The sequence below is a fragment of the Macaca mulatta genome, chromosome 11 (assembly GCF_049350105.2).
Source record: "Macaca mulatta isolate MMU2019108-1 chromosome 11, T2T-MMU8v2.0, whole genome shotgun sequence".
Lineage (NCBI taxonomy): Eukaryota > Metazoa > Chordata > Mammalia > Primates > Cercopithecidae > Macaca > Macaca mulatta.
Genome location: NC_133416.1, coordinates 110856209 through 110870012, shown reverse-complemented (window position 1 = coordinate 110870012; position 13804 = coordinate 110856209). Strand labels below are relative to the sequence as shown.

General features: G+C 41.7%; 1 protein-coding gene across 7 annotated transcripts in view; it reads right to left on the bottom strand.

Moving 5' to 3' along the window:
• Window positions 1–13804, bottom strand: part of STAB2 (stabilin 2) — a 168623-nt gene that overhangs the window by 117556 nt on the left and 37263 nt on the right. For all 7 annotated transcript variants that reach the window (XR_013401292.1, XR_013401291.1, XR_013401293.1 and 4 more), the window contains exons 7-9: window positions 8891–9016; window positions 7899–8095; window positions 5864–5997 (exon numbers count right to left, since the gene is read on the bottom strand). Coding sequence is in view for 3 of the 7 variants with exons in the window: in XM_015152616.3 (XP_015008102.3) it covers window positions 5864–5997; window positions 7899–8095; window positions 8891–9016 (457 nt within the window). In the remaining 4 variants the exon portion in view is untranslated. The remainder of the gene's footprint in view (window positions 1–5863; window positions 5998–7898; window positions 8096–8890; window positions 9017–13804) is intronic.

Sequence of the window (13804 nt, the reverse complement as noted above, 5' to 3'; positions counted from 1 at the left end):
TCTTAATTCTAGGAACCTTCTAGGTAAGAGAGCTACAATGATGATAATAAGAGACACTTTACCCTTCTTGAGTCTTATATGCTAAGGATGGACCTGAAAACAAAATAATTATAGCAACATCGTAAGGCCACTTGACCTCCTTGAGTCCCAGTTTCCTCTTCTATAAAATGGGCTTAATAATATCTTTAGGATGGTTGATAGAGATATAAAGAAAGAAAAATACCTCCGTGACAGACATATAGAAAAAGCTCAATGCTTGGCAGATGATAACGACAAAGACAAGGCTGACATGATGAAGAAGGTGACTATAATGACAACAGTGACCTAGAGGTGCTGGGATATAGCAGGACAGCCCGTAGAGAGATAAATGAAGTTCCATTGTAAGTGCCATGATAGAAGATTTAATAGGATGCTATGGGGCATGGAGGAGGAAGTAACTGATTTTACCTGGAGAAATAGAGGACAGCTTCTAGGGGAAAGTAATATTTAATTCTAGAAGGATGCATATGAGTTTTCATTTGTTTTCTTTCTTTCCTTTCCTTCCTTCCCCCCCCCTCCCTCCCTCTCTTTCTCTCTTTCTTTCTTTCTTTCTTTTCTTTCTTTCTCTCTTTCTTTCTTTCTTTCTTTCTTTCTTTCTTTCTTTCTTTCTTTCTTTCTTTCTTTCTTTCTTTCTTTCTTTCTTTCTTTCTTCTCTCTCTCTTTCTCTCTTCCTCTCTTCTTTCTGTCTTTCTCTCTTCTTTCTTTTCCTTCTTTCTGATGGAGTTTTCGCTCTTGCTGCCCAGGCTGGAGTGCAATGGCGTGATCTCAGCTCACTGCAACCTCTGCCTCCTGGGTCCAAGCGATTCTTCTGCCTCAGCCTCCTGAGTAGCTGGAGTTTTGGCCTCCCAAAGTGCTGGGATTACAGGCATGAGCCATCGCGCCTGGCCGCCTATGAGTTTTCTAGCTGGACAAACACCTGGGGCATCATTTACTGATGAAGCCTTTGGGGTTTTTATGGAGAACTGGCTCTCAACCAGGGGCAATTTTGCTCCCCCCAACCCCAGAAGCCATTTGGCAATGTCTAGAGACATCTTGGGTTGCTACAACTGAGATGGGGATCTACTTACACAGGACAGTCCCTCACAACAAAGAATTGTCTGGCCAAAAATATCAATCGAGTTGAGGTTGAGAAACCTTTTTATAAGGAATTTCTCAAGTAGATCTTATCATGAAAAAATTTAATAAAATCAAATAACAGTTTCCTACTTAAATGTCAACCTCCTGTGCAAGCACTGTGCTATGCTAATTTAATGATGGAAAGGAGGAGACTGGTAACTCTGGGAAGTGACGTAATACAACAGTTATTGTTAAAAATTAATCCTGCTGTAAGTTACATTCCTTCATTTGAAGACAACTGTTAATAGCAAGACATGTAACCTTTACAAACCACTGAGTATGTTTCTCTCTAAAAGTTTCTTAAGTTGTTAGGTGGCCAGTGGTCTGTTTTGTGTCAAGTGACTTGGCCTTTCTTTCCTAAGGATTGCAGGAGAATCATATTTTAATGGCCTCAGTGCTAATGGAATGCATGAGACATCACTATTTTTAATTTTTATTTCAAATCTCAGTCCAAAGTCTGAGATGTTATAAGACTAGTTTCTGTCTTAACTGTTCTCAGTTGAGCCATGGAACATTCACAACATCACCTCTTTAGGAAATTGTTTTATTTTTATTAGGAGTAAATGTCTCTTGCTGTCTTAGGGCTTTAAAAACACCCAGAAGCCATTTGCATTCTATAGTTATGGGTTGAAATTAATTACACTTAATGCTGGTTGAGATTTAGTTAGTATATAGGGTGTCCTCAAAGTCTTAGTACAGTTGCTTCCTTTATTTCTTCACCGGTTCATTTCATTTCTTCATTGTTTCATTTGTTCCTCCAAATTCTCACTCATTTCACTGTTTTTTATTTCTTATTTTATTTTTATGTTTAACATTTGTGGGTACATAGTAGGTGTATACATTTATGGGATACATGAGCTATTTTGATACAGACATGCAATGCATAATAATCATATTGAGGCAAATGGGATAGCTCTCATTTCAAGTATTTATCCTTTGTGCCAGAAACAACCCAATTATACTGTTTCAGTTATTTTAAAAAGTACAATAAATTGTTTTTGACTGTAGTCACCCTGTTGTGTTATCAAATACTAGGGATTATTCATTCTATCTGTTTGTATTTTTTGTACCCATCATTTCACTGTGTTAATTGGTGACAGGCATTTTTGCAGCAAAGATGAGTAAGACATGAACATAATATTCTAGTTGGGGATTGAGACAAGTAACAGTAATAGCCAGCATTTATTAAGAGCTCTTATGCTACATATTCTTATAAGGGCTTCAGTGTGGCATCTTTTCTAATGCAACAACCCTATGAGGTAGGTCCTGTTATTAGCCCCATTTTAGATAAGGAAACTGAAGCACAGAGAAGTTAAGTATCTCACTCAAGATCACACAGCCTGTAACTGGCAGCGCCTGTGCTCACCACCACTGTGCTACATCCTTATCACAGTTCCGGACCCTAAAGGCTCTCATAGACACATTCCAGAGTGCTCTGGGAGCCCAGAGGGAGGGGCATCAGAGAGGACGGGGAGGATGGGGGAGGCATCCTAGAGGTGGAGATACTTAGGCCAGCCATTGAAGGAGCAGGGTGTTAGGCTGACTCAGAGGAGGTGGGTGGAGGGTGGGGATGGTATCCTAAGTGGAAGGAAGAGCACGTGCAAGGGCCAGGAGTGGGGAGCACCATGGCATGTTTGAAGAACAGTGCGATGGACTGAATGTTTGTGTCCACCTCAAAATTCATATGTTGAAATCCTAACCCACAGTGTGATGGTATTAGGAAGTATGGCCTTTGGGAGGTATAATAATTAAATCAAGAAAGTAAAGGCCTCATGATTGGAATGAGTGCCCTTAGAAAAGAGGTCCCAGAGAGCTCCCTCCCCCTCTCCACCTTGGGAGGACACAGTAACAAGTCACCACCTATGAACCAGGCTTCACCAGATCCTGAAATGGCTGGTGCCTTGATTTTGGACTTCCCAGTCTCCAGAACTATGAGAAATAAATTTCTGTTGTTTATAAGCCACTCAGTTTATGATACTTTATTATAGCAACCCAAACAAAGACAAATAATAAGTAGTTCAGCAGAACCTGAGGCAAGGGTATATTCACGAGTGTGGTGGAGATAATGCTGGCTCATCTGCACCTGCTATGAACAGCCACTTTTGGCCATACCCTCCATATCCTGGGAATGGTCTCAGGCCCTGGAAGCTCGTTTGGAGCTGTTTGGGCAGGAAATTACAGGCTTCTGAGTACCCCGAGTGTGGTCTAGTAGGGGGCCCAGGCTCTTGGGGAGCAGGGCCCTTTGGAACTTCAGATTCCTTGCCCTGGTGTAGCCAGCAGAGGGCCAGAATGGGGGCATCTAACATGTAGGACCCAGGGGAGGGGCTCCTGTTGCCAGGTCTAAGGGTCAAACTGCTGGAAACACATCTGGCAGTGGCTGAGCTGGGATTTAAACCTAGATCCATCTAAGAACATCTCTTGCCACTGCACCATGTTGCCTTGGATAGGACTCTTGGGAAGACTGTTTACACTGAAGATATCCCAACTTGTACAGATCTTATATAAGCACTGAATATTATCAATGTCACTAACATTCCAAGAGTCCCTACATTTCACTGTTGTTTGAACTTTTGCACAACTGGAATGTAAACTGTGCTTATTCCAATAGGCCCACTCAGTTGTGTCCTGGCTATTTTTTCAGCTGAGTTTAGTTAAATAAGAGAGAAATGCTCATCTCTTCTCTTGTCCCTTACTTCCTATATCTATTAATAAGTAAAAATAAAAAGGCAAAGCATAAAGTTATTTGTTCTCAGTAAGAATCAAAATAGAGCGTAGAGTTTAAAAGCATATTATATACATGAACTCATTAGCTCTCCACAGGCAGAGATTCCTGGTCTCTAGACCTACCTGACAGGTGAGGGAACTGTGGTTTAGAAAAGTTTAGTCTTGTCTAAGGTCACCCCAGGGGGAGTGGTAGAGTTCATGTTTGAACCCACCCTTCTTGATCAGGTGGTCTTCTGTGACAAATGCAGTATGATTTTGAAGATTCTGCATAAGCTACTTGCCATATTGAGAAGGCATAAATGAAATAAATTTTTATCCCAGATGAACTAAATTACCTGAGGACTGATGGATTCATATTTTATCAATATAACTTAGCTAGTCTTTTTACTTCAGCCTTTTTTCGACTGAAGACAGTCAATTTGAGGTGTGGGAAGGTTTGTGGGTGATACATGTACCCCTAACATCACAATGTTAGTATATCTGACATTCCAAACACAAATTTGGACGCAGCTTGTATTATTCTGATATTCCCATTTCATTTTTCGATTTTATCCTCTCAAACACAAAGGAAAGAGATTGGTTAAGGTATTCTATTTAGACTTTCTCAGAGGGTGGTAAAACATGCATACACCAGCTTGTTTGGTTCTCAGTATTGCCAGAATATATATTTGAGGGGAGGGTATGCCTGGATGCATATGTGTGTTGGGTGCCTCTGTGCCTATGTGCATGGCTGTGGTGTATTTGTGCATTCACATGTATTGAGGGATTTCTAGGTGTCAGGTTCTGCTCAGAGATTGATGAATGTAATCTTGCTTAACTTTTGGCACAGCCCTGGTGGGAGGTACAGTTCTCTCCTTTTTATGGTTGAAGGGTTGAGCATCAGTTCAGAGAGGGTAAGGTAAGTGGCAGACTTGGGATTTGAACCTAAGTGTTCTGATACCCCAGCTCTTTCCATTCCATGTACAATAAGTACAGATCTATTTATTTGTCCAGATAGGACATGGTGATAATACAACCTGTCGGGGCAAATCTACACGCTGACCACCCAGTTATAAAAGGCGTGAACTTCCCAAAAGATGAAAGGGGCTCTGGAATCACAGAAACTGTTTTATCATGCTATGGTTTAATGTTGATTGTGGTTTTGAGCTCACAATGGCACTATGAGTCTTTTGCAGATGCTGATGATAGCGAGAACTGAAAATGGAACAGAGATAGAAACCTCAGTCTGCGAGTCAAAGACTTGGGTTCTAGCTTCAGTTCAGTCACTAATGAAAATACATTACACTGGTGTCATAGTTTCCAGAAACATTCTCTCATGTAATCATCACAACAACCTTATGGAGTATAAATCACTGTGCTCATTTTATACATGGAGCAACTGAGGCCAGAGAGATGGTGCCGCTTTCCCAGGTCATGCATCTGGTAGGTATCAGTGCTGAGACTTAAACCTAGGTCTTTAGTCCAAATACCATCTTCTTTCTATCATGTGAGCTGCCTTCGCCTCAGAAACTTTCACAGAAATGTTTGTGTTCACAGTAAACCTCTTCTTTTGAAACCTAGAGTCCAGGAAACACCACTAATGCTTATTCACTTTCCCTAGTCTTGTTTTGCACCACTAACAAGCAATATTTCATGAGTGAGGAAACAGGGATGTACATTAGAGGTCATACCGCTGTAATCTCAACAACCATTTGTTTCCCCAGTCACAGTGGCTTCCTTCTCCCACATTCTGACCACTTCATATCAAGTCATCAGGCCACATCAATATTCCGGAGTGTTCTAATGGTCATTAAAAAGGAAATAATTATTGAGTGTTTACTTAAAGATTTGTTGAGTACCTACTACGATCCTTGCTCCTACTATGTGGGGTGGGGGTGGATACAAGGCTGAATAAGACACATTTCTTCCTCTTCAAGAAACTTACAGCAATGACTGGAAACCATTTTCAATTGGAAAGATTGGTAGAGGAATTGAAAAGACTTACTGAGTTTGGCCTGGTCCGACGGTGGTGCAATTTGCATTCCTATGACACAGGTTATTTGTTTTACATATATTAATCATACTGCACCCCATTCCAGGTACGAAATTGTGGTAATGCTTCTTACACTCGCAGTGAGACTTCAGTAGACAGGGAGAGAAAAACAAATAGGATCCTAGTTAGTTACTTCAGCTGGCATTCTTCTTTAATTTGTATTTTTATTCTTCCATAAAAACTCACTCAGAGTATGTCTGAAGTGTGAACTTAAACTAAAAAATTGTCAAAGTGTCTAAAAGTAGAAATCATGTTTACACATGTCACCTGCTGGAAAGCTTATACTCCTTGCTTATAAAGTTTAGTTTCAATTTCCTTGTTTCCTAATTCTTGACCTCCCTAGCTCCATAATTCCTGGTTTTAGATTGTTTATAGGTAAGCAGAAATTGATGTGCAAATGGGAGGTATTATTACTTTAGAATAATGGTTTTCAACCAGGAGTCTCAATCTAGGACACACTGGACAATATCTGGAAACAATTTTTCTTCTCTTTTTGAGACATGGTCTCACTCTGGTTGCCCAGGCTAGACTGTAGTGGTGAAATCTTGGCTCATTGCAGCCTTTACTTCCCAGGCTCAAGTGATTCTCCCACCTCAGTCTCCTCGGCAGCTGGGATTACAGGTGTGGATCATCATGCCCAGCTAATTTTTTTGTATTTTTAGTAGAGATGGAACTTTGCTCTGTTGCCCAGGCTGGTCTTGAACCCGTGTACTGAAGTAATCCATCTGCCTCCTCCCAGAGTGTTGGGATTACAGAAATGAGCCACCATGCCCAGCCTGGAAACATTTTTGAGTGCCACGATGGGAGGAGGCGGTGCTACTAGAGGTCAAGAATGCTGTTAAACATCTCACTATGCACAAGAAAGCCTCCTCCCACAAAGAATTATGCAGCCCAAAATGTGAAAAACGTCGAGGTAGAGAAACCCTGCTTTGGAATCATGCACGCGCTGCTTCTGTGTGAGCAATGGAGAATTTCTAAGACTTGAAAATCTGTCTTGGAACCCATTTTCAGAGATAAAGCATATGTTTTATCTCACACGCAAGGTCTTGACATTCGTGGCGTAACATTAATTTTCCCTTAAAGACCCTAATTTTACAGATGGGAATTTAGGCCCTTGAATTTTTCTGCAATCCTGTCCCAGAAATCGATAGCAGAAAAATGTTGTGTAACATATCCTTTCTCTTTGGAGGCAAGGTTGGGTGGATACTCTGCAGGGAATTCTAGGAACATTCCCATCAGCTAGCATCCAGGTGATTAGACTGCATGGCTGTTCGGGTCGGGCGTTGAACTCTTCCTCCTACCAGTGCAGCAACATCCTTCTGTATGGACACATTTCCTTCACTGAAGGCTTGATGTGCAGTTATGGACACATAAGGCATCCACTAAATAAATACGCAATGGATGAATGTGCTATTTAGGGCCAAGGCTCTTTCTATTGGATTCTTCAGTGAGGGTCTCCTGACCAGATTTTTTATCAGTCAAGGTTCCGATGTCATTTAGAGGGACAGTGTCTCTCCCCAGAATATTCTCACTGCTCCCTATAATCTATCAGTGCTGCCTGATGTTTTATCTGTTTCATTCCTTTGGGACAGGGTATTTTTGGTTCTAAGAGCACTTTTTAAATTAGAAAGCCATTGCAGAATGGAGGATTGCTGGTAAAAGTCAATCATATGTTCAACAGTTAATTTGTTAATCTAATTTTTAATTATGTATATATTTTGCCAAACACCATATAGGATTTTCACAAGAGAGAATGTAAGACAATTAAGTTTGGATGGGGAGCTGAGAAAGTGTGAGTTTAAAGGATAGACTGGGTGAGCCGGCACCGATTTCAGGCCCTGAGCACATGGAGGACTGTCTGGGAGGGGAAGACCAAGCGGAACATTGAAAGGGAGAATTGGCATGGCATAGAAGACAAATGATACCTATGACACATAGTGGCTTGTCAAACTTCTAGAGGTTTCAGTTCCCTGCATCATTTGCTCACCTGTCCAGGCCCATCATATTTGCACACTGTAGACTTCGTAGGGCAGTTTCCAAAGTTAGTTTGGCAGGGGTCCACAGGCAAGCACACTCGGCCATCCCCACGGTAGCCTTCTTGGCATGTACAACTGTGCCGATTTGGTCCCAGGTACGTACAATGAGCACGAGGGTGGCAGATTTTTTGTAAACATGGATTGATGGCTTGAGGGGCAACAGCAAAATGAGAGGCAGTTAGTGAACAGGGATGGAGAAGGAAAACTGAAGCGTGAGCAACAGTGGATCACAGCTCATCAAAGCTGCAAAGGCAACTCACAGTTTTCAAACTCAAATATTTCCTTTCATTTCCCCCATGAACCAGACAGATTTAGATATGGTCATCAGAAATTGTAAAAATATTGCGTTGATATATTAGTTGGCCATTTGGTGTATGTAGTTGAATATAAAACAGCATGAAAGAAAACACTAACACTTACAGAATTTGTAATATGTACTAAGCCCTGCTCTAAGAAGTTGCTATGTATTAACTCATTTAATCTTTACAATAATCCCTGAAGGTAGGTACCATTATTAGCTCCATTTCACAGATAGAAGAATGGAGACACAGGCAGGTTAAAGGTCATGTAGTCAGTAGAAGCCAGATCTGGGACTGAACCCAGGCAGTCTGGCTTGAGAGTCCATGTTTTTAACTGATACATAATACATCTTTTTATAAAGTGAATAAAATCAAAAAGATAAAATAAGAAGCATTAAATGTTGTTCTAACATTGATTAAGGTGATACGAAAACATGTAAAAATCTATATATATGATTTCATAAGAGAAGAAGTTGCCATTTATTAAGCATTTTGCTTGGCACTTTTTATATACATTTCACTCAACTACACAGAGAAGTAGAAATTGTCATTGTGTTAAGGAGGTTGTGAGGTTTTTTTTTTTTCCCTGTTAAATAACCTAAACATCTCAATGAATAAACTAGTGGAATCTAAATTCTACTCACGCTCGCAGTATTTGCCATCACCCTGGTAATTGGGAAGGCATTTGCATTCCAGTTTGTTTTCATCTTCAGTGGAAGGCGAACATCTGGAATTTTCTGGGCAGAGCAAGGCTGCACATTGAGGGATGGCTGCATAGGAAAATTGTTGAAGTACTTGCGTTAGTAGAATAACCAGTTCTTAAGACCCCAAACTGCAGTATTCCCTTTTATTAAAAAGCAATACAAACTCATTGTAACAATTAAAAAATTACAGAACACATAAGTTAAAATTGTCTTCTTCTTAGTCTCCCAAAGTTGCCAATATCATCAGTCAATAAAATATGTTTATTTATAACATTTATCTGTATGATTTTGTAAAAAAATAGAATCCTGTTAAAATATTTAGCAATGTAATTTTTAATTTAACAATATACTATGAAAGTCTTTAAGGATCTGCCTTGATCTCTAGTAACTGCATAGTATTTCAAAAGACAGGTGTGATGTAGATGGCTGTCAAAAACTATGAAGGGTCTGACATATCAGCCAACTTGCAAAGTGAACAAGTTGGGCTGATAAAGTTTCATGGATGCTGGTAGAAGATACAAAACTTCCGGGTCAGAGTGGAAGTACAGCTTAATACTTACAGCAGGGGCAGCAGCCAGGGTATCAGCATTTTGGCACCAGTTTTTCCAAACCTCAATTCCCATGGGGCAATTCAAAGAGGACTAGACTGAGACATGCACATGCAGTGGGTTTCATTATAGGAGGTGAGCCCTGATCTTAGGGTACCTAATTTTTTTTTTTTTTTTAATAATGGGCAATGTATTATTTAGGGACACGCAGGAGACAGAAACCACATAATTATTTGAACAGGGAAAGTTGTAATATAAATGATTATGAACAATTAAAATCATGACAAATCAGCCAGTGAGAGTTTAAAATAAAAGAATTCTAAAGAATAAAGAAATAGCAGGTCTATAAAGAGCAGCCACTGTATTAGGGCTGAGACAAGTACCCAACATACAACCTTCTTCCCTCCAGGCTGAGATCTGAATATCACCAGAAAAAGCATGGCATTAGTCACAAGCTAGCAAAGTTGCAGAGATGCCTTGACCATATTTGCTGAAAATCTGCTCTCTGGGGTGGCTGGCAGGTCATGCATGGGGAGGTCACAAGCCTTGGAACTCACTAGGTGCCAAAGGAATCTGCTAGCCAGTGGGCGCTGCTGGCAGCAGCAGCTAAGAAGCCAACTCTCTGTCATGCAGTGCACCTCTGTGTGTGGTTCAGGCCTGGGCAGCTCCAGACCAGCTGTGTGGGATTCAAGGGGGCGTGTCCAGCTCCCCAGATGGCCAGCTCTTCAGGGGCCTTGCTATGCATGGGACTGAGGAGAGGAGTACAGAACAGCTTTCCCCCGGGCTGAGGCATGGGCCTGTGCAGTCTGGGGCTCCTGGCTGTGCTGCTACTTTCTAAGTCAAGCACTGGACAGTGTGCAGTGGCCAAATGCTGGAGGGAGCTGAGCTCTGCAGGAACCCAGCACTGGAGAAACTATGTGGGGCTAAGAAACAGAAAAAAGTTGTTCTTTGGGAGCCTGGTGAGTGAGTCAAACCAGAAACAGGGAGAGAGTCCCCACTTCTTCCTCTACAGTCCTTCTTTGATAAGGCTTCTCTACATTCTTCATTGATAAGGCTTCATGTTTTGCTAGCTAGCAAAGGAGAATCATTTATACAGCCCAGCTCCATTATCACAGAGCAGGCAAAAAGGATGATTTTGGAGCTGAGAGGCACTGGCAGTAAGCATGCCTGCCCTTTGCTCCTGAGGGAGATACTATGTCTTCCAAGTCTGTTCAGTATACAAACATCCTTGAACAGATGATCTGGAACAAAGAGCAGTCAGTGTATTGCTCTCAAGATGTGCACACATGTGAGAGATGCATGGAGAATTGTCTCCCAACAGTGGCTAGTTGAGTAAAATAGTTCACAGAGACTATTCCCCCAACCCTTTCATAAACCAGAAGTTTTGGCAGAAAGTGACTGCTCCTTCAGGATTACATTTTCCACCCCACTTTACATCCAGGAAAGGTCACGTGACTAGTTCATGCTGATGGAATATTGAGCAGAGGTTTTATATATTTTTTCCTGGACTTTCATAAGCAGGTACCTCTCCATCTTCTCTTTCCCATCTGTGATGGCTGGAAGCAGAGTACTCTGAGGTACTAGAGAATGACAGAGTCACAAGATGGAAAGATCTGGAACCCTAATCACCATGTAGTGGGGAGCTGGCACCAGCCAGGAACACCCACATTGGACTGTTACATGAGTGAGAACTATACATTTTTAGTGTTAAGCCAGAGGTTCCCAATAATTTTTTCATGGTACCCCAACATCAAAAGAAATACCGAAAAGGTTCATTTATTTAGCTGTTAGAATCACTTAGCAGCCATTTGAAAAAGTGACATGCTTAATAGAAAAATGTCTATTTTTAAGTAACCACATTGACCTACGTATAAGACATGTGAGTGTGTTGGACACTGCACAACTTCTCAAACTTTAAACTTTGATACAGATTGGAGACTGGCACCCTCATTTCAGTCACATTGATTTTTATGAGGCACTTGCCTTTTATCAAAGTAATCATTGAAAATGTACCTTTGCAAAGATATGATGTCACTGCAAGGAATTAGTGCGACCTCATGTTGAAATTGTGAACTAACTCAAGCTAGCCGTTCATGTGGTATCTGACAGATGTGTCTCTGTGTTTCCCTCAGAAATTTAAAATATCCAATAGTAGCCAGTGAATTTGATTATAGTACCTTGGGACACCCTGGCGCACAATTTTAAAACCATAGTGTTAAGTCATTGAAGTTTTGTGTTTATTTTTTATAGCAACTAGCATTATCCTAACTAGTATAGGATGTACCACAACTTATTCAACCAATTTCCTACTGGTGGGAATTCAAGTCGTTTTCGGCTTGTTATCTTCCTACAAATAGCATTTCCATACATTTCTTTGATCATATATGCTTACCTTTGCCAAATTCCTGTCCTCTCCTGGGGTAAATTCTTAGAATTGGGGCCACAGAAGCATACTATAAGCATGTCTTCAAATTTAGTAAGTAAATTTCCCCCATAGGTTGTAGGAATTCACTGTCATTTTTTTCATACCCACAGATGGATACTATCTATCTTTTCAATCTTTGTAACATAGTGGGCAAAACAAACAAACAAACAAACAAACAAAAATAACCCCCCAGGACTCCAAATATGACTGCATTTTAATATGTATGGGTGTGACGATTAGTGGACTTAGCACCTTTTTCATGTTTATTGCTGGTTTTCATTTCTTTCTGAGACAGAGTCTTGGTCTGTCACCCAGGCTGGAGTGCAATGGCGTGATCTCGGCTCACTGCAACCTCCACCTCCCAGGTTCAAGTGACTCTCCTGGGTCAGCCTCCTGAGTAGCTGGGATGACAGGCACCCGCCATCATGCCTGGATGATTTTTGTATTTTTGTAGAGACAGGATTTCTCTATGTTGGCCAGGCTGGTCTTGAACTCCTGACCTCAGATGATCCAGCTGCCTCGGCCTCCTAAAGTGCTGGGATTATAGGCATGAGCCACCACGCCCAGCCTGTTTTCATTTCTTAGTCTGAAATTTAGACTATAGACTTTACATGAATCCAATTTTTTATTATAAAAATGTATCTGCCATGTGGATTTTAAATATTTTTGTCCTAGTCTCTTGTCATTTGGCTTGACAGAATTATTATTATTTTTTACTCGGAAGCATATCTATTAGGGTTTTCCATTAGGCCGGCTTCTGGACTGGGTCTCCTGCCTTACTGAGAAGGCCTGTGCCCAGGAGTCCATTGGACAATGGCAGGAGTGGCCAAGGAAGGGGACTGACTGAGGATCAAAGAAGACCTGTCCCACCCATTTGCCTTTGCATTTGGACTGGAAGCTTGCATGGCTGTCCCAGCTAAAGGAAGAAGGCAGAGGCTGAGTTTATTCATCCTGTTGCTACCACCGCTCACGGCATTTCAACTGCTTCCAATAAAATGAGTTTGCATTTGCTGACTTTCAATCTCACCCAACCCTTTCATTTTACAGGAGACTAAAGTCCCGAGGATAAGTTAAATGAGGCTAGTGGCACAGGCAGAATGACCGATTTCTTAACATGTCAGCTCCCAATTCACCCTTCAGAGCTGGCTCTGCCATCATGTGAGTTTCTCCTTCACAGAGCGATGTTAAGCTTTGCCAGTAGAGGGCGCTGGCGGGAGGCGGGGGCTCCTCTTTCTGCCTCCAGGGAGCCATGTGGTGCCACTGCTGCCTGTTCCTTTGCTGCTGCTGCGGGGTCTGCTCAGGAATGATCTGCCCCAGCGGTGCACCCAGAGTTCCTCAGTGACTGACCTTGCTTCCTTGGCCTGGACCTAGTGACCACCTTCCCACAGCCCTCTCGACATAGACATTGTGTATTCCAGGTTTTTTTGCCTGAGAGGTCCCTGATTTCTTGTGCCTCACCCACCAGCCTCAGCTCCCCAAGGCCCTGGAGGGTTGCCCCATGCCTGCTAGGTGACTGTGGTCCAGTGCTGGCCTGGATAAAACAGCAAACTTCTCGGCCACCCACCACATCCTCTCCAACAAGGTTTAAATCCAGCCTTGGGGACAGCCACCCCCTTCCAAATTTGTCCCTTGTTTGCTATGCTGCATCCTCTCTAGAGTTCTGTTTGCATTTTTACAGCTGCTCTCCTATCACAGCTTACTAATTATCCCTATTAAACTTCCCTTGTTTAAATCACCCCTCGGTTTCTAGCTCTTGATTGGACCCAGTATAATAGATTGCTTTCAGAATTTCCCATGGATTCAAATAACTTTAGTTCTAGCTGTCCTATTTACTAGTTGTGTGGCCTTTGGTGAATCACTTAGCCTTGGTGAAGCACCCTT